The sequence below is a fragment of the Siphateles boraxobius genome, unplaced genomic scaffold (genome assembly GCF_051911475.1).
Source record: "Siphateles boraxobius isolate OS27281-9 unplaced genomic scaffold, OSU_SipBor_1 13, whole genome shotgun sequence".
Lineage (NCBI taxonomy): Eukaryota > Metazoa > Chordata > Actinopteri > Cypriniformes > Leuciscidae > Siphateles > Siphateles boraxobius.
Genome location: NW_027508733.1, coordinates 25,354,585 through 25,376,282, shown reverse-complemented (window position 1 = coordinate 25,376,282; position 21,698 = coordinate 25,354,585). Strand labels below are relative to the sequence as shown.

The 21,698-nt window shown below is 41.0% G+C and overlaps 1 protein-coding gene across 1 annotated transcript in view; it reads left to right on the top strand.

Annotated features, from left to right (window-relative positions):
- The window catches only part of LOC143735533 (uncharacterized), a 198,144-nt gene extending 192,446 nt beyond the window's left edge, over window positions 1-5,698 (top strand). The window contains exons 4-8 of the mRNA XM_077225720.1: window positions 430-502; window positions 4,905-4,930; window positions 5,135-5,266; window positions 5,397-5,500; window positions 5,606-5,698. Of these exons, the coding sequence (XP_077081835.1) occupies window positions 430-502; window positions 4,905-4,930; window positions 5,135-5,266; window positions 5,397-5,500; window positions 5,606-5,698 (428 nt within the window). The remainder of the gene's footprint in view (window positions 1-429; window positions 503-4,904; window positions 4,931-5,134; window positions 5,267-5,396; window positions 5,501-5,605) is intronic.
- Window positions 5,699-21,698: the final 16,000 nt, after the last annotated feature.

Sequence of the window (21,698 nt, the reverse complement as noted above, 5' to 3'; positions counted from 1 at the left end):
AATTGGTCTCCCTAGCGTGATCCCAATTCGTCAGGGAACTCCCCCGACGACACGTCTCCGTTCCCTGTACTCAGGGAACGATGATTACATACGTAACCGAGACGTTATTATTGAGTCTAATCTCATTCAGTAATTTATTACCTAATACTGAAGTATCTCAGTCTTAAATTTGCTATTACTTACTGATTAGTTAAGCTTGTTTCCATATTAGTTCATAGTATCTGAAGTGTTTGACAAGACTTTGTCCGGCATTACTTCCTGTATAGTTTCCTATTAATGAAAGATCATTATTCTAAAGTTTTACCATGAAGTTTTTAATTTGAAAAAAAAGTTCAAGTTCACTAGTTATAGATGAATCTATTGCCTTTATCACACTGAGGTGTTTTTTTTTATTTTTTTATTTATTTATTTATTTATTTATTTTTGCAGAATCAACAGCAGGAAAAGAAAGTAAATCCACTGAACATGAAAACTCAGAAGATGGAAGTGAATCACTGAACTGGTTTTTCATTCTATTAATTGTACTAATAATAATACTGTCTATAATAGGCGGTTTAATTGTATTTTACTGTAGAAGAAAAAAAAAGCAAGTTCTCTCATTCTTTTTCGTCAGGACTGAAGAAAACACACAGTGACTCAATTGACATATCAGTCCTAAAAGTTTCAATTTTCACATTATCTCACTGTGTGTTTATATCTGTCTCTGGGTCTTTCTGGAGTTTGTGACTGTTTTGAGCTGTTATATTATTGCCTTATACACTGTTTGTTCTTGCTGAATGAGATAATCAAACACTGAAACAGTGGCTATCTTTTTAAAGGTAAATGACCAATGACTGTCAACGTTACTGCCTTAATTCTGAACGAGTGTATTTCATGTTTTGTTGGTCAATATTAAATGTATTTGTTATAAATTATAGTATGCATGTTAAAATTAAAACATTTATCAAATCTGATTATTATACACACTAAACTTTTGAAACACCTGTGTGTAATATCAGATTTAGTTGATGTGCGTAATACACAAGCACATTTGTATTAGACTGTTAATTAACATATTTCCAGTGGACAGCTTATTTATTTTTTTACTTTTTCTTAAATCTTTTCCTAGAAGAAATGATGACAGTTTGACACTCCCCTGCATTTATTTAAGTTGCCTTATAATGTTGCTCACAAACCTAATATTTTAATAATTACTTAATGTAAGCCTTGGTTTTTAGTGTCTTGTAAGAATGTAAGATGCTATAAGAGGTCCCTTAATAATATTAGAATAATGTTGGATGTTGTTGATTACTCAGATTTGATTTCAGATGAGAGCTTTACTTTTTTTTTCTTTTTTTTTTGTAAAGCTTTTAATTCTTAATTTCTTACCAAAGAAGAATTTTTGTGTTGGTCCGATTTCATCAAAGCAATTCAGACACACTTTTACAGTTGTTTGTTTTTGTTGTTTTAATAAGACCAACTTGTCTTATGTCTGAAATCATTGGAATAAAGTAACTTTTCAATTGTCATTTCTAAGAATAAGAGTACATTTTTTTTATTATGGAAAAACTAAATCTTTGGTTTCGTACAGCATAATTTTGTATTTCAAGGGTAAAAGTTTGCTCTCTAAAGCTGAGACTCTCCCTTGGCTTGTTCAATTACTTATGTTGGTAATTGAAAAAATTTGCCAAAATTTTTTTGCCATAGTTGTGAACAGCAATGAATGAAATAAATAAATATAATCAAACTTACGTGAGTGTGATAAACTTCCTTTCATTGACAATTTCATTCTGCTCCTCAAGTGAAACACTTCCCTGATTTATGTCTTCAAACACACTGTTGTCATGACTTCAGTTTATTATTACTGAAAACCACAACAGGAGAATCCAGTTTTAGTCTCCTTCCTGACCTCCAGTGAAACAGAAGAGAGTGAACTTAGCATTGCTCTGAAGATTTTTGTTATTCATTCGCCTTTCAAATGTTTTAGAGCACCGGATGCAGATGATAGAACAGAAAAGTTGCTCATTCCTGAATGAATTAATGAATAGTTGACTTTTACAAGAAATTACCTTTATTGTTATTTTTTGTCATATAATCTGAACTCTTTCTCTTATTTTCATCCCTACAGAAAAGTGTAATTTTCTCTGACAATATAATGCAAAGATTTTATATAGATACTATATACTTTATATCAATTATATACAGTCATAAAGGAACTTTGATGTAATGGGAGGAGAGTTTAAATGATTACAGTCAAAAAAACCGGATGATCGGGTCAATAGGCAATTAAAAATGGGTCTAGTGTATTATGATCTTTATGATTTGCAGCTAGCAATGCTTTTATAATAATATAATATAAATCTTGAAGCCCAATGTTTATCAATAACTGAACACTGTTAACAAGAATTGATTAGTGAGGAAGAAACTATTTGAACACACATTCCTGTCATGTCTTGACTTCAATTTGTCACTGTAAGAGCACGACAAGAATGCAGAGCTTCCAGTTGCACACTTGGGCTGTTTGCACGAATCCCTTTTCAACTAAAACTTTTTTTCATCATGAGTGAGATCAGTCACATCGCCATCTACTGGCCTGGCATAGATCCGTGTGAACGGTGGATCGTTTTGACAATGGTGTCATCTGTCTGCGAAAAATGCAAAGGAAAAACTTTGTTCCGTTTTTAGTATATTGTTGTTGTGTAAATGTATACTATATGAAGACCTTCAGATAAACTGAGGGGCTGTTCACACAACACTGTTTTCAACTAAAAACTAAAAACTTTGTATGCGTTTTGGCTGTTAATTTACACAACAACCGTGTTTTGGGGGCCTGAAAAGGCAAACTTTTGGAAACGGGTTTTAAAGTGCAAGTTTTTGACAACGATACCGTTTACACTACAAAACTCAAATTTGTGAAAACGGTCATGTCATGCGCATATATATTACGTGTTCGGTCTATTTGCATTTAGTGTTTCTTTACAAAGTGATATTGCCACCTACTGGCCTGGCAGCATGATATAGCGTTTTAGTCATTTTCACGGATCCGTGTGAACGGTGGATTGTTTTGACAATGGTGTCGTCTTTACACAAAAAATGTAAAGGAAAAACTTTGTTCCGTTTTAGTACATTGTTGTTGTGTAAATGTATTTAGACCTTCTGGTAAACTGTATAAACCTCCTAATTCCTTTGAGTTTTCTGCGTACAGTCGACACCATTGTCAAAAACGATCACCATTCACACGGATCCGCGAAAACGACTAAAAACCCTGTATTCTGCTGCCAGACCATTAGGTGGCAATGAAACAATATTGACTGAACACGTAATACGCATGTGCATGACGTCATCGTATTCAGAGATTCGCATTTTTGTTGTTTACACAGAGACTATTTTCAAAAACTTGCACTTTAAAACCCTTTTCAAAGTTTGCGTTTTCATGCTGTCAAAACCCAGCTATCGTGTAAAAGAACAGTCAAAACGCATATAAGTTTTATGTTTTTAGTTGAAAATGGTGTCGTGTAAACAGCCCCTTAAAAAAAAGCTAATTTGTGAAAACGGTAACGTCATGCGCATGCGTATTACGTGTTCAGTCTATGGGCATCTAGTGTTTCTTTACAAAGTGACATCACCATCTACTGAATAATAAAGGTTTGTAGTAGTTTTCGTGGATCCGTTTGAACGGGTACCGTTTTGACAACGTTGTCATCTGTACAAAAAAAACATTTTCCATTTTTAGTACATTAATGTTGTGTAAATTTACCCTGAAATAATTCTGACACTGTTATAATGTTAATATTTTTAATTCAGTTTCATATATCATGTGTGGAAAAACCAGACCATTTTGTGTTGTGTTTTTTTCTATATGGACAAAAATGGTTTTGAGGTCTATTCTGATATATATCTGTATAAACTTTGATGTTTTACATTTGCTAGAAGGCTACAGATCTAATTTGGGGTTAAGAACAATTAGTTCTTTTAACAATTAACAACTAATCGTAAAAAGACTATTAGTTATAATTGTTTTTGCTGTTTTTGTTTGAGTATTTATTTTATTTACTATTATTTAGATGGTAAATAAAATAATGAGCTTTATCTACCATAATAATTATCATTCCCTACAGCAAATAAACTGGTTTTCTGACTGATTATTGGGTGGGAAGGGGGGTATGGTGATTAGTATAGTTATTGAGGCTGGATTACCTAACATATACTGTATGTATATTTATGTATGTATGGTATTTATGTATGTATGTAGTCTATGTATGATCAAATAACATGAAAAACAGTGGTTATAAACTCAAAAACTGCTTAATGGATTGATGAAGTTGGTGGAGTATTAAGTGTTGAAAAAAGTGTGTATGTGGTCAGAGCAAACTTGACTGTCTCTGATGTGGGAGAAGTTTTTCCTGTCTGCTTCAGAGCTGCAGTAGATTCATTTTAAACGATGTGTGAGGGGAACCAGGTTTCATTAGATTCAACTGTTTTAATCACGCAGTAACATGAGGATCATTCAGCTTCAGCTCTGTGAGTTCATTACATGTTATGAATATTTTTTACATGTGATTTAAACAGTGATTTTATGTGGCTAATCTTACTTATGATGGCTGTGTGTCTATTTATTATCTTATAGATGTATTAATCTGTTGTCGAGCTGCAGTGTCAGATCAACTCACTGATTTGGGATCAAATGTGACCATAAACTGTGATCTTGATGAAAATGAGGTTTATTGGATTTTACTGAAAACACCAGATCCTCCAACAGTGATTCTACGATCATTCCCAACACCACAATCACCATTTTACACAAATAAAACACTCAGAAAGAAATATTCAGTGCAGTTTAAACATTGTCTGGTTATTAATAATGTGACTGCTGATGAATTAGGAGTTTATTACTGTATGAACACAGATGAACCTCTAAAACTCAGCAACAGCACCAGACTGCACTTCACCGGTGAGTTCATTTACTTAGTCAGTAAACAAGGCTTATTGATGATCACTGCTTACATTGTCATTTACTACTTCATATTTTATTTATATATGAAAAACTTAATTATATTCCCATTTATTATCAATATTTTCAGTTTTACAAAATTGTAGCCATTGCACTAGCACTAACAGTTTTTACAGTAACAGGTTATGAACACTTTCTTTACAGAATCAACTCAAATAACTGAGTGTCACAATCATACAGCGGTGGAGTTTATTGATCAGAATCAGACACAATGGCAGATTATTATCATCATCATTTCTGGACTGATGATCGGGCTTCTGCTCATTGTGCTGATCGGTGAGAGATTTCCAGCCATCTGTAATAATATTAATATAATGCTTTTTTTTTCAGATGAAGAAAATAATTGAAGAAAATATAATACAACCTTTTGTAAATATTAAATCTAAATTAATTATTTCACATTTAGGACTGGTAAAGGTTTTTGTTGTTGGAAACAGAAGGTCTGCAGAAGAATCACAACTCAACACTGATCTACAGCAGACACGAGTTATAGAAGAGCACGACTTACAGGTACAAATGTGACATCATCGTCTTGAAATTAGAATTAGCATTCCTGCCATAATTTTAGTTAATTTTGGTCAACTGTAACTGAATTTGCTAATATTGTTCTTTCAGTACGCCACGATGGATTTTTCCAAACTGCGTAGAAATATTCGGCCCAGCCAAATCAACAGCACATATGCAGCTCTAAACCTGCCGAAGTCATGAACACACTAGTATGACTGATCTTATGCTTATTTTGTTCACTTTTTCCTAATGTTCATTCAAATTCAAACCACAGACTGTTTGGCAGCTCAACACACATGACAATAACCAGACAAACATTATTACATTCTATAGATCAAGGGTTTTTAAAACTGGGGTCTGCAGGAAAGTTCAATAGTAAAAGAAAAATAGTATTTTTTTATTATTATTATTGAATCCATTTGATATTATTACACCAGTTATTTTAAGTTATTTTATTGAATTGACAGCAATATTTTGTTTTATTTCTCTTTAGATGTATGCATCTAACAGCAGGTAAACACTGTGTCTCCTTAACAGAATGTAAATAATTTTCCCGACAATATTTTACTTGTATTTTAATTATTAATATATATTTTTTAAATGCAATATGAATGTTTGAATGTCTTATACATGAAAATATAGCCACTAAGGAATCCGGGTCTGTGGCATCAAATAGATTTTAAAACCCCTGTTTTTGTGTGTGTTTTATGTAAATGTATGTGTTTAAAAACTTTATTCACTTCAAAAGTTTTTGCCTTGCAATAACTGTATCTTCTAGACAATATTGGTTGAAACTTCTGTAAGCAATTGTTGACATAATATATTTTTCGAAAATATGGCATATGTGGCATAAATATAGAATTGTCACGGTATACAAGTTCATTGCTTCCTTCTCGTCTCGTGTTTATGTTGTTGTATGAAAGCACGTGTGTAGTGGGCGTGAATGAGTGTCATTCCTTGATCCGCTCCAGCTGATCGTCATCACATCACCAGCTGCAGCCGATCTCATCTCACCATATATTCTCACAGTTCTCTCATCTCCTTTGTCAGATCGTTGGATGTTGTCTCTTGGATGTTGTCTCTCCGTGTGGTGTTCCTGTTGGATTCGTTGGATGTTTGTCTCTCCGTGTGGTGTTCCTGTTGGATTCGTCGTCGTCTCTTCGTTGGATTGTCGTTTGGGTTTTCACTGCACTTCACGGGTTCGTCTTCGACCATCGAGGTCCCTGCGTCACCAGTCCACACCCGTGTTCCTGTCTAGCTTTTCATTGTTCAATAAAGAACTGAGTTTGACCTGCGATTGCTTCCGTCCTGTTTTTGACAACCATGACAGAACGATCTGACCCTGCTATGGAAGCAGCAGGTTCGCCGACCTCGTTGGAGGAATTCCTTCAGCACAGCGCGAGAAGAATGGATTCTCAGGAGAGGAATTTAGGGGACACGGGTCGTGCGGTACAAGCTTTGGTGACGCAGGTGTCCGAGCTCACCCAGCAGATCCAATTACTTCGTGCTCCCGCTGCGCCACCCACACCAGCTGTTCCCCCCACACCACCAGCGATCGCTACGACATCAGAGCCACGCCTACCTGTTCCAGAATCATACGCTGGTGAGTCTGCTTACTGCAGAGCATTTCTGACACGTTGTGCCATGCATTTTGCACTGCAACCGAGAACTTTCAATAATGAGCCAGCCAAGGTGGCATTTGTCATTACTTTGTTGACCGGAAAGGCGGCGTTATGGGGGACAGCGGTGTGGGAAAATCAAGACCCTTGCTGTGCCTCGTTCCAGGCACTCTCCTCAGAGATGAGACGGGTGTTCGATCGGGCCGTCGCGGGGAGAGAGGCTGCCAGGGTGTTGGCCGGCCTCCGTCAGGGTGACAGGTCGGTCTCGGACTATTCGATCGAGTTCCGCACCCTGGCGGCCGAAAGCCAGTGGAACGAGGCGGCGCAGTGGGACATGTTCCTGCATGGGTTGGCTGACCGCGTCCAGAGGGAGATCTACGCCCTGGACCTCCCCACGACGCTGAATGGACTCGTCGAGCTCGCTCTGAGGGTGGACGCTCGCATCACCAGAGTCGGGGGAAGAGCACCGTCCATTTGGTCTCCAGCTGGAGCAGAGGGTCAACGGTCCAGTGGCAGGGACGTGGTCAGCCCAGTCTTCGATCACGAACCCATGCAGGTGGGTCGAGCTCGGCTTTCCCGGGAGGAGAGGGAAAGGCGGAGGTCCCAGGGCCTCTGCCTATACTGTGGAGGTTCGGGACATTTTGCCTACAACTGCCCGGTAAAAGGCCAAGCCCGATAGTAAGTATGAGGCTACTATCGGGTGGGATCTCCGCCGAGAAGACCTCATCCACATCTACCCTCCTTCCGGTAAGACTGAGATGGTCAATTCACCAGCACGACTGTCAAGCACTTCTGGACTCCGGGGCTGAGGGTAATTTTATGGACAGTACTTTTGCACATAGACTTCAGATTCCCCTTAAACCACTCACACAGAGGATTGCAGTACACGCATTAAATGGTCAAGAACTTCCCATCATCTCGCTCATCACCGAAAACATCACACTCATCACCTCAGGCAATCACTCAGAAACTATTTTTTTTTATATACTGGATTCCCCCCTGGCACCTGTAGTTCTTGGACACCCCTGGCTCATTCATCACAACCCTCGTGTGGACTGGCAGCAAAGAGCTATTCTGGAGTGGAGCAAGGAATGTCATAAGTCTTGTCTGATGTCTGCTTGTCCGTCTGTGCCTGTTTTTGTGTTACAGGAGGAGGCAGGGGACTTGTCTAACGTGCCCGAGGAGTACCACGATCTGAAGGAAGTGTTCAGTAAGTCTCGGGCTGCTTCTCTTCCTCCGCATCGTCCCTATGACTGTGCCATAGATTTACTGCCAGGTAAGTCTCCGCCTAAGGGCAAGTTATATTCGCTTTCCAATCCGGAGAGGGAGGCTATGGAGAAATATATTTCTGATTCTCTGGCAACCAGTTTCATCCGTCCTTCCTCTTCTCCGGCGGGGGCGGGGTTCTTTTTTGTGGGAAAGAAGGACGGGTCTCTGCGACCTTGTATTGACTACCGGGGGCTGAATAACATCACGGTAAAGAATACTTATCCTTTGCCGTTAATGTCTTCAGCCTTCGAGAGGTTGCAGGGAGCGTCTGTTTTCACGAAATTGGACTTGCGTAACGCTTATCATCTGGTTCGCATTAGGGAGGGGGATGAATGGAAGACTGCCTTTAACACCCCCAGGGGGCACTTTGAATACTTGGTCATGCCTTTCGGGCTGTCCAACTCCCCAGCAGTCTTCCAGGCACTGGTCAATGACGTGTTGCGAGACATGATAGATCAGTTCATATATGTTTACCTGGATGACATATTGATATTTTCCTCGTCTCTCCAGGAACATGTGCAACACGTTCGACGAGTGCTTCAGAGGTTGCTAGAGAATGGGCTTTTTGTCAAGGCGGAGAAATGCGATTTTCATGCACAGTCTGTTCCTTTTCTAGGATACATCATTTCGTCTGAGGGAATGCGTGTGGACCCTGAGAAGGTTAAGGCTGTGGTAGAGTGGCCAAGTCCAGATTCCCGTAAGGCCCTGCAGAGGTTTCTGGGGTTCGCCAACTTCTATCGGCGTTTCATTCGCAACTTCAGCCAACTAGCCGCACCTCTGACTGCCTTGACCTCCCCCAGAACTCCGTTCAGGTGGTCAGATACAGCCGAGGCTGTGTTTGCCAAACTCAAGAGCCGCTTTGTTTCAGCTCCCATCCTCGTTGCCCCTGATTCTTCACGTCAGTTCGTGGTGGAGGTCGACGCATCAGAGGTGGGGGTAGGAGCAGTCCTGTCCCAGCGTTCGCCCGCAGACGATAAGATGCATCCTTGCGCGTTTTTTTCTCATCGATTATCCCCAGCCGAACGCAATTACGACATTGGTAACAGGGAGTTGTTGGCAGTCAAGTTAGCGTTGGAGGAATGGCGTCATTGGTTAGAAGGTGCGGGGGTTCCTTTTATCGTCTGGACCGATCACAAGAATCTAGAGTACATCAGAACCGCCAAAAGATTGAACTCCAGGCAGGCTCGGTGGGCACTTTTTTTCGGTCGCTTTGATTTTTCTCTCTCGTACCGCCCGGGTTCTAAGAACATCAAACCCGACTCTTTATCTCGCATTTTTGATCGTTCCGAACGCCCGTCTACTCCCGAGTGCATTTTACCGGAAACCCTATTTGTTTCCACACTCGTATGGGAGATCGAATCGAAGGTCAAGACGGCCTTAGAAGGGGTAATGCCTCCGCCCGGTTGCCCACCGAATCGCTTATTTGTGCCGGAGGGATTACGGTCCGACGTTATACAGTGGGGTCATTGCTCCAACGTGGCTTGTCATCCAGGAGTTAATCGTACTAAGTTTTTAGTCAAGCAACGATTTTGGTGGCCACTTATGGCTCGTGACATCCACAGTTTTGTTTTGGCTTGCTCGGTCTGTGCCACTGGTAAGACTTCCAATCGTCCGCCTGATGGGCTCCTTCAACCGCTGCCTGTCCCTTCGAGACCCTGGTCCCATATCGCTCTAGATTTTGTCACCGCCCTCCCGCCCTCCCAGGGCAACACAGTCGTTTTGACTGTGGTGGACCGGTTCTCGAAGGCGGCTCATTTCATTCCCTTACCCAAATTACCCTCAGCTAAGGAGACAGCGTTGACAGTCATTGACCACGTCTTTCGCTTACATGGCCTCCCGATGGACGTGGTCTCTGACAGAGGACCCCAGTTTGTGTCCAAATTTTGGCAAGAATTTTGTAAGTTACTGGGGGCGACAGTTAGTCTGTCCTCAGGGTTCCACCCCCAGAGCAATGGTCAGACCGAAAGAGCCAACCAAGATCTGGAAAGGGTGTTGCGATGTTTGGTTTCTAAGAATCCTTCCTCTTGGAGTCAACAGATTTCCATGGTGGAGTACGCCCACAATACGTTACCAGTGTCGGCTACGGGCCTATCTCCGTTTGAGTGTAGTTTAGGTTACCAGCCACCTATTTTTCCTAGTCTGGAATCCGAGGTCGCGGTCCCCTCCGCTCACGCCTTAATCCAGAGGTGTCACCGCACTTGGACTAGAGCCCGTGAGGCTCTACTCCAAGTGGGGGCGCGCACCAAGGCTAAGGCCGATCGCCACCGGTCGAAGCCTCCCGTATACGTCGTTGGTCAAAAAGTGTGGCTTTCAACTAAGAACATTCCTCTCCGATCCGTCTCTAATAAGCTTGCCCCCAAATTCATTGGCCCGTTCACTGTCACCAAGATCATTAGTCCGGTGACAGTCCGCCTTAGTTTACCTCCAGCGTACAGGAGGGTTCACCCCGTTTTCCATGTTTCAAAAATCAAGCCCGTGTTTCATGCTCGCATTAATCCGCCAGTCCCGGTTCCCCCCCCGCCGCGTCTCGTAGATGGGGAGACCACCTATTCGGTAAATCGCATTCTGGATTCTAGACGGAGGGGACGTGGATTTCAGTACTTGGTGGACTGGGAAGGTTACGGTCCGGAGGAGAGAAGTTGGGTTCCGGCTAGAGACATCCTGGATCACTCTCTGATCGATGATTTCAATCGACAGGTAAGGGAGTCTGGGAACGCCAGGAGGCGTTCCTAGGAGAGGGGGTACTGTCACGGTATACAAGTTCATTGCTTCCTTCTCGTCTCGTGTTTATGTTGTTGTATGAAAGCACGTGTGTAGTGGGCGTGAATGAGTGTCATTCCTTGATCCGCTCCAGCTGATCGTCATCACATCACCAGCTGCAGCCGATCTCATCTCACCATATATTCTCACAGTTCTCTCATCTCCTTTGTCAGATCGTTGGATGTTGTCTCTTGGATGTTGTCTCTCCGTGTGGTGTTCCTGTTGGATTCGTTGGATGTTTGTCTCTCCGTGTGGTGTTCCTGTTGGATTCGTCGTCGTCTCTTCGTTGGATTGTCGTTTGGGTTTTCACTGCACTTCACGGGTTCGTCTTCGACCATCGAGGTCCCTGCGTCACCAGTCCACACCCGTGTTCCTGTCTAGCTTTTCATTGTTCAATAAAGAACTGAGTTTGACCTGCGATTGCTTCCGTCCTGTTTTTGACAACCATGACAAGAATGGCATAAATATTTTCTAGTTGGAAAAACATTGTCCTTTTATTTTGGATGTACTCCATTATAATAGAGACTCCCTTTAATGCCTTACATTTTTAGACATACATACAATGTACAATATTTTAAAATATATAAATAGTGTATAGCATGCAAACATCAATTTACTTCATTTAAAAAACACAAGTGGTAAAATCAATTTCAGAGTCATAATAAATAGTCACAATTGATGAATTAGATAATGACCGTGTTGTCAGATTCTTTTAAAATACATAATAAAAAAAGCTAACAAGGTCTTACAACATCATATATACACACTCATTCAGACATAAAAAAAGTTTATATATATATATATATATATATATATATATATACATATATAGGCCTATATATATATATGTGTATATATATATATATACATTTTATATATAGTGTGTGAAGCATGCCAGGCACAGTGCGGTTAAACTCAACTGAAGCGCTCGACCAAAACCATAAACGTTCCATTGGCTTGGGCACAGCCAATGATAAACAGGGTCTCTCACCTTTGTCTAGAGTATGGTTTAACCTTAAACGAGTGCAGAGTTTTTTCAATACCATTATACATTTAGGTTATCTCAGTTCTCACAGTTGTCTAAACCTCAAATGGAAACAGAGCAGCAGTTTGCATTGTTTTCTACCTAGCATTGCCGAGAGTAAAGCATGTAAAACACCTTCAACAATTGATACATACAGGACTTTGACCAATGAAATAAATATTTTTAAATAACAGTGCTGAAACCTGAGCCTCATGCATGGTGAACATAAATTGAACATTTGCATGTAAATATGAGGCTGAAAACAAAGATAAGCTGAGTAATACAAACAGTGGAACAGTGCTGTTGAACTGTATCAGCATTATTTGAGTGATTTTGGAGACTAACAACTGTTTAATATTTATCAAAAAATATATATTTTTTAAATTAATATATAATTCTGTTGAATTATATAACTCCTAATCTAACAATGGAACACAAAGAAAGACCCAAATTATGGTAAGTAGGCCTACAACATATATTTTTCCACACATGATCTTTATTGAGTGTTGTGTTTGTAGCCTACTATGTTTATAAATGTCTCATTAAAAATAGCGACCCCAAGTGTTCAACAATTACTTGCACTACTAGGGCTTATTGGTTTTGTAAAACCACATAGCTTTGTTGCTACTATGCCAACTTCCTTGATTCTTTATTTAATTTATTAATTTATCTCACCTTTCCCCGTTGACACTTGTAGCCTATAGGGTGACTCCAAAACGGGACTGTCCCCGCCCGGCAAACAGGAATTCCTGGCAGAGTAATGTAATCTTTTGTGTTTGTTTTATTATTGTGTGATCTAATTTGTTCTGCTATCTTGGCCAGGTCTCTCTTGAAAAAGAGAAAGACCGAACGCTGCGAGTGTGTGTTAGAAATCAGGAATGATCAGAGAACATTGTGTTTGGTATGTTTTTCATCTTCAAACCGAACTTTGGTCTCCAGCCGCAGCCGAAAAAGTTTAAATCCCGTCTGGCTAGAGCGATTCCCATAATGTTTACTCATTAGGTCAGTATGTGAAGAGTAGACGGTCTTTTGTGGCTGAACGCATTCGACCACAGGAGCGTTTACACTACGAAAGCAATCCGGTCTAATGCGTTTTCGACTAGGCTACCTGCCTACTCTGGAAGTGGTTGAAAGTGCCTTCGTGGAAAATAAATGTATAAGCCAATTTATTGTAGGCTATTTGAAATATATTCCCTTTTACAGTACATTGCAAATATACTAACAAAAATGTTACTATCTTTAAATAAGCATTATGCTTTTACCTATTTTCACAATACAACTTTTTACACACTTTAAAATAATTGTACTTTAGTATATTTTCTTAAAATATATTTGAGAAAAATAGGCTTTAAGTGAAAATTCAGTAAATTTTTTAAAAGTGTATTTATTTGCACTTTATTACAAATATATTTTAGGTAGCCTATATTTTAACTGTGTGCTGGAAATGATCATTGTAACAATGCATTGAAAGTATAGGCCTACTTTCAAAACACATTATAGTAGTATTTTGAACAAAGTATAAGTTTTATTTGTCTAATAATACATTTGTTATTGAAGACAAAGTATGCAATTTGTTACTACTGTCCTATCCTAATAAAATGCCCCCAAAAATATTTTTTTAAATAGAATTAGTCCCTACAGGCATATACTTAAAGTATACTAAGTCTACTTGAAGTTTGTCCAATTTAGTACACTAAGGTACACTAAATACACTTGAGGTTATGCTTTACTACAATTTAATTACAACTAAAATATACTTTGTACAAAATCAGTTGTTTCAAAATAGCACACTTCAAGTTAACTAATCATTAACACACTTGAAGTATACTGATAATTAGTCTGGCTGCAAGTAAGGAAAGGTACTCCACTCAGAAAACGTACAGTTAAAGATACATTTAGGTGTTTAATTAGTACTTTAAGAACTGTGATCGCTTAATTAACATATTTTTGTGAAAACCTCAAATTTGACCAAAATTGACCAAAACAAGTGCAATTTTTCACTTGTTTTGCCTGTAGCTCGAAATTAGCTTGTGCGCATTCTGACTACAAACATTTGTGAAACAACGGGTCGCTCAGTGAATTCAAGTGTGGTACTGTGATAAGTTGCCACCTGTGCAATAAGTCCATTCGTGAAATGTCCTCACTACTAAATATAACAGTATATTTGGTATTACAACAAAGTGGAAGCAATTGGGAACAACAGCAACTCAGCTACGAAGTGGTAGGCCAAAGTGAGCAAAAAGTCGCCAACTTTCTGCAGAGTCAATATCTACAGACCTCCAAACTTTGTGTAGCCTTCAGATTAGTTAAGAACAGTGCGTAGAGCTTCATGGAATGGGTTTCCATGGCCGAGCAGCTTCATCCAAGCCTTACATCACCAAGTGCAATGCAAAGTGTGGGATACAGTGGTGTAAAGCACGCCGCCGCTGGACTCTAGAGCAGTGGAGACGTGTTCTCAGGAGTGACGAATCACGCTTCTCTGTCTGGCAAACCAATGAATGAGTCTGGGTTTGGAGGTTTCCAGGAGAACGGGACTTCGGGACAAGAACGGGACAAACCCTGACTGCATTGTGCCAAGTGTAAAGTTTGGTGGAGGGGATTATGGTGTGGGGTTGTTTTTCAGGGCTTGGCCCCTTAGTTCCAGTGAAAAGGACTCTTAATGCTTCAGCATACCAAGACATTTTGGATAATTTCATGCTCCAAAGCAAGCGTGCCGCACAAGCCCTGAAAAGTGAAGCCAAAGCGTCTCGATCGCCCCCCGGTGAGCAGACCTAGTACAGGTCATAAACCCCGCCTCCCCATGTTATTCAATGGGACGTGAGACCAACTAAACAATTAAATTACACTTCATATATCTTTTTTCCAAAAATAGTTTCTGTCATTTACTGTAGTTTTCATCACGCTGATGTAATTTCAAGTGTTTTTTTTTTAAATAATTTTGTTTTTAGTTAGTTATTTGACGCTATAAAAACGGCGCTGTGGCGTACATGACTGACAGCTGTGATTGACAGGTTCTCTGAGCAAAGTAGTCACTGAAGCAACAACAAACATTTTTTCGGGATCTTTGGAGGACTGAGGAGATTGGAGCTTTAAATGTAATATCTAAATTTCTATAATTAATTATTTCACACCGACATAATGGTTTGTTCTGAAGCAGAGGCGCGTGCTTACGCTTGATTCAGCGAGAGTGAGGGCGGGACCAGAGCGGGACGTTGATTTTGCGGCTTCACTTCTCTTCAATGGAAGAGAACGAAGGTTGTCCATCTTTTTTTACAGTCTATGCTCCCAAGTATAAGAAATGATTACAGGCTACATGCTATAGTGTGGTTAAACTCAATGAAGTTCTGAACCAAAACCAGAAACATGTTCCACTAGTTGGTCACTTGGACATTTGACCACCAAACACAATCTCTCACCTTTATCTAAAGTGGAGGTTTAACCTTAAACCGCATACCAATGCTTTTATGTATGTCAGTTTCTCATTGTTTTCTTAACCTCAAATGGAAACAGCAGCATGCATGTCTACTGGGGTTTAAACACTTTACGGGATGATGCTCCTTCTTTGTGTTTCTAGATCTGCACTTTTAATATCAGAGCATTGGATTATGCTGTGAAACATGAAAAGCACTTTCACACTAGAAGTTTATATTTCTGGGAATGTTCGACAATGACTAAGAGGGTCTTGAGTGGTGTAGTGTGGTGGGATGTGACACAGTGGTTGACAAAAGGAGAGTGGGTGGTTATATTCTCACATCAAAAGAGCTTTGTTGGTTTATAGCACCCCACCCCGTTCTCCATAATTTAATCACTGCTAACACCTGCTATAAACCTCAGTTACATAAGTAGATGTATGTGATACAATCACAGAGTAACAAAATAATAACAAATTTCCTTTGCATTTCTTTGAGTTTCTCTTTGTCTGTCGTCTATGCTTATTTAGAAAACGTTTGCCATCAATCCAAATTATTAAAATTAAGATAATTTCAATAACAAAAACAAAAGCCTGTCAGGATAATGCACATCTACAAACCGTAACTTTAAAAATGCACATGTAAAACTATTTGAAATACCTTTTAAAATAAAAATGATGATTATTATGATCATTATTATTATTATTAATAATAATAATAACTTGGCCTATTTTGATGCACATAAAAACATTTTGCATTGGTCTCTGTACAGTGGTGATATGCCACTCTGAATTATTATAAATGGCCTACAGAGGGCAGCAGAAAAAACAGCAAATGTCTAAAATATAATGTAAATTGTTATTACTGATGAAATGTACAGTTGACCATAGCAGCGTTGTTAACTGTGTCACTGATTGTGCATAGTGTATTTTTAAAATAGAAATTGGATTTTTTAGTTGATATTTTTCAAATTATGTTAATAATAACTAGCTTTTTTAAATATATATTTCATATTGTATATCATAGACACGCTTTATGCAAGTTTTGCCTCATCTAATTGATACATTAGATGTAGAAGCACAAAGATTCTTAATTATTTAAACTATAAATGTACTGTATTTTTTTCTGATCAAACATGCTTGAGGGAATAAGGTGTGAATGGTGTAAACACACATGTATATAACAGAAAAATATAGTGCTCCACTGATCAATACAATAGTCTATGTGGTTACATATTTACAGTATACATATAGTCATAATGTATAGGCTAAATATTTGAACACTCAGATTGTTGAAAGATTTACAAACATATACCACATAAAATGGTAAAACAAAAATACAGACACTAGGGGTCCGTATACTAAACTCCATGACTAACTGAACTGCGTTACGAGTTCGAGTAAAGTGCGATTCACCTCCTTTCAAATTTCCAACGACCAAGAAGCATGGCCTTGGGTCTCATTCGCCTCTTGGAAACGTATTTCAATGGGAAGATCTTACCTCAACTGAGCATATCCTTTTCAATGAATCTCAAAACAGCTCAGTTTTACCAGCTGAGCATATCTAGTTGTTAACATTAGGAAGCATTCTTATTCTCTAGTGAGAAAGGAACACTACGGAGACCGCATCCTTCCCAAAGGGGGAGTTAAACGTGGAAATACATCCTATGGATTTACCAACCGGTAGTACTACATAGGACAACTATACCAACTACTTGTAACGATCACCAGCTGGAGTGCCCTCCAGAGCCACCAGAGGGCGCTCCACAATAGACTATGATCACTTCCTCACAAACTACATTTCCCATACTCACTGCCTGGACTCATCATCACTGATCACATTCACCTGTACCTCTTTGTCACTGATTGTATTCACCTGTGTCTTGTCATCCTGCTAGTCTCAGTCTATTTATACCAGGTTCATTCATTCACTCACCGCGAAGTCTTGTTGTACTGTGTGTCTGCATTTCCGAGCGTTTTCCCGTGTTTGTTTTTCTGGTTTTGACTTTGGATTGCTCTTGGACTCTGATTATTGCTGCCTGCCCTGACCCTGGACTGTTTCACTGGACTCTGATTCTCTCTGCCTGCCTCGACCCTTTGCTTGTATCTGGTTTGTCTCTGCCTTGTCTCCGTTGCCCTGTTTTGCTGTTGTTGATCCCTGCCTGTTTGACTATTCTATAATAAAGCTGCATTTGGATCTTCACCTCCAAGTCTCGGAGCAGTTCATAACAGAAGACTTCGCCACACCAAGATCCAGCAGCGATGCCAACCATGGATACAGGTATACAAATCATGCGTCTCCGTCAGGGGAATCGGCCGATTGAGAAGTATGTTGAGGAGTTTATTGAACTGGCACATCTCACCTCAATGGACACAGTATGTCTTATGATCTTTTTTCGGGGAGGACTATCTGAACCGCTCAGTTCATTCATGCCCTTGCATGATCCTCACTGGACTTTAGAGCACTATATTAACCTGGCCCTTTTGTTGAGCGACTCATCGTTTACTGTGGGCGTGGTAGAGAAAGAGCTCCGTGAACCCACAGTATCTCCTCCTGCCGAGACCGGGTTCCTTCACATCTTCTCTACTGAACCTGAGGATCCTCGCGACACGCCAGTCAGCGGGTCTGACACTGGATCGGTCTATGGGCGTTCAGGGCTGATGTCCAGCTTGGCAGATTCCCCGCTAAGGTCTGTACGGTCTGCAAGGATCACCGTCCTGCCTGAATCTCGTCCCGCCGAACCAGTCCCAGAGCCTGTCCAGCCAGAGCCTGTCCAGCCAGAGCCTGTCCAGCCAGAGCCTGTCCAGCCTCGCCACGTCTCAGCAGAGCTTCCAGAGCCTCGCCACGTCTCAGCAGAGCTTCCAGAGCCTCGCCACGTCTCAGCAGAGCTTCCAGAGCCCAGCCACGTCCAGCCAGAGCTTCACGTCAGCCACGTCCAGCCAGAGCTTCACGTCAGCCACGTCCAGCCAGAGCTTCACGTCAGCCACGTCCAGCCAGAGCTTCACGTCAGCCACGTCCAGCCAGAGACGCTTCACATCACTTCTACAGAGCCAGTGTCTACGGACAAGATGGCCGATCCAGAGTCGGTTCACGTCACTTCCTCCGAGCCAGTGTCTACGGACAAGATGGCCGAGCCAGAGACCGTTCACGTCACTTCCTCCGAGCCAGTGTCTACGGACAAGATGGCCGATTCAGAGACCGTTCACGTCACTTCCTCCGAGCCAGTGTCTACGGACAAGATGGCCACCTTCGAGCCAGTGTCTACGGACAAGATGGCCGATCCAGAGTCTGTTCACGTCACTTCCTCCGAGCCAGTGTCTACAGACAAGATGGCCGAACCAGAGACTGTTCACGTCACTTCCTCCGAGCCAGTGTCTACGGACAAGATGGCCGCCTCCAAGCCAGTGTCTACGGACAAGATGGCCGCCTCCGAGCCAGTGTCTACGGACAAGATGGCCGCCTCCGAGCCAGTGTCTACGGACAAGATGGCCGATTCAGAGACTGTTCACGTTACTTCTGCCGAGCCGGAGTCTGTTCCTGTTCCTGAGCCAGAGCCAGAGTCTGTTCCTGTTCCTGAGCCAGAGCCAGAGTCTGTTCCTGTCCCAGTTCCTGAGCCGGTGCCTGTTCCTGCGCCGTGGCCGCCCGAAGGGTCTTCACCGCCGTGGCCGCCCGAGGGGTCTTCACCGCCGTGGCCGCCCGAAGGGTCTTCACCGCCATGGCCACCCGAAGGGTCTTCACCGCCATGGCCACCCGATGGACTGTCTCCTCCGCCCTGGCCGCCCGATGGACTGTCTCCTCCGCCCTGGCCGCCCGATGGACTGTCTGCTCCGCCCTGGCCGCCCGATGGACTGTCTGCTCCGCCCTGGCCTTCCGTCCTGTCGCAGTCTCCAGGTCCTCTTCTGCTCCACGAACCTGGCCCTCCATCCCGCCTCCGGATCCGCCTCCATGCCACCACCCACCTGGACAGTTTTGGAGCGTCTGGAAGCCGCTCATTGGGGGGGGGGCTATGTAACGATCACCAGCTGGAGTGCCCTCCAGAGCCACCAGAGGGCGCTCCACAATAGACTATGATCACTTCCTCACAAACTACATTTCCCATACTCACTGCCTGGACTCATCATCACTGATCACATTCACCTGTACCTCTTTGTCACTGATTGTATTCACCTGTGTCTTGTCATCCTGCTAGTCTCAGTCTATTTATACCAGGTTCATTCATTCACTCACCTCGAAGTCTTGTTGTACTGTGTGTCTGTATTTCCGGGCGTTTTCCCGTGTTTGTTTTTCTGGTTTTGACTTTGGATTGCTCTTGGACTCTGATTATTGCTGCCTGCCCTGACCCTGGACTGTTTCACTGGACTCTGATTCTCTCTGCCTGCCTCGACCCTTTGCTTGTATCTGGTTTGTCTCTGCCTTGTCTCCGTTGCCCTGTTTTGCTGTTGTTGATCCCTGCCTGTTTGACTATTCTATAATAAAGCTGCATTTGGATCTTCACCTCCAAGTCTCGGAGCAGTTCATAACACTACTGTAGGTAAGAGACTGTCCTACACAGAGACTGGTGACAGGGAAGACACAGGGTTCACACTTGAGAAACTGAACAGTGGAAGTATACACATATAAACACGTATGAATTAGCCACCTTTTAATCACTCGCATACGAATTCGTATACGAATTGGTCGTGAGATAGCGTTGGTAATTCTGTTCATCAGTAAAACAGCACAACATTGCATGGTTTTTAGAGATATTGAAACCGTGATCATTTAAAATAAAGAACCATTTAGTCAGCTTGAGTTGTTTAATGTTTTCAATCAGTCAGAAAAAAAACGTTTTAGGCTCAAATTTAAAAGAGAGATGCATAATATTGCACACCTAATAAATTTTTTTATTATTATTAATGTCAATAATAAAACATGTCTATTATAAAACATGACTGAAATAAAATAAGGCTAATGGCTTCTTTGTCAACCAGAATCACAAGAAAGACCATGATGGTCGACCAGATCCAAAACTAGACCAGGACAAACCATCAAAAAAAAGGAAATTCATGCTGATTTAGTGATGTGATGTGAGGAAAAAAAGAATTGAATAATGATCATTAACTTACATGAGATTGAAGCATCCTTTTGTAAACTTCTCTGGGAAACATTGTGTTCTGGATCCTGATCCTCAAGTGAATAATTTCTCTGAATTATGTTTTATATTTTCCTGTCGTCTTTGAATCTTAATACACCATCATGTCATGACTTCAGTTCATTATCACTGAAAGCGCTGGAAGAATGCAGGGCAGGAACGTAGAGTTTCCAGTGACACCCACATTCATGAGCTGCAGAGAAATTTGCCTTTCAGATTGTGCTTGTTTATTAACAGCATCCGTAAATGCAGCTGATACTCTTCAAGCTCATGAGGAAAACAGCTCTTCCGGAAAGGAAAAAATCAATCAATCCAAACTTTGACGTTTTTTCTATTGTGTCTTGCACATTTGCTGTCATTCAGTCTTGACTTTAGTTTACTGTCACCAAAAGAGCATGATAAGAATGCAGAATGTCCAGTAACACCCTTATTTGTGTACAGAAACCAAAAGAGCAAGAACTACAAATAGAAGGGCAAAACATGCAGTATGAATTTCCTTCTCATGTGTTTGCCTGTGTCCTTGGTTGCTTATTAGTTTATTGATCAGTCACCTGTGGCTTGTTTTACCCCTATTATCTATGATAGATATGTTTCCATTTAGTTGAGTTCAGTTCTCTTCATTTACTTGGTTTGGTTGGTTTGTGTTTGTTGGTGGTGGTTTGGTTTTCCTGCATTATTCTTGTGTGTCCTGGATGTTAAAACAAGATAGAGCAGAGGAGAAATGCAAAGAAGAGAAATTTTTGCATAAGTGATCAAGTCGAACTGATTTCATTTGCCTACTTTCATTTGGACACGCACTGAGATGACTTTTGTTCAAACCTTTAACCTTTAAACTTCAGACAAAATGAGTGCAGTGTATGTACTGTGTCTTTTTTTCATAAAACCAGGAAGAGGATTTGCATTTGAACCAACGGTTCCATTGGGAATTTCCTGTTGATTTTTTTATTTTTGATATATATATATATAAAATAAGGTGGTTAACATTACT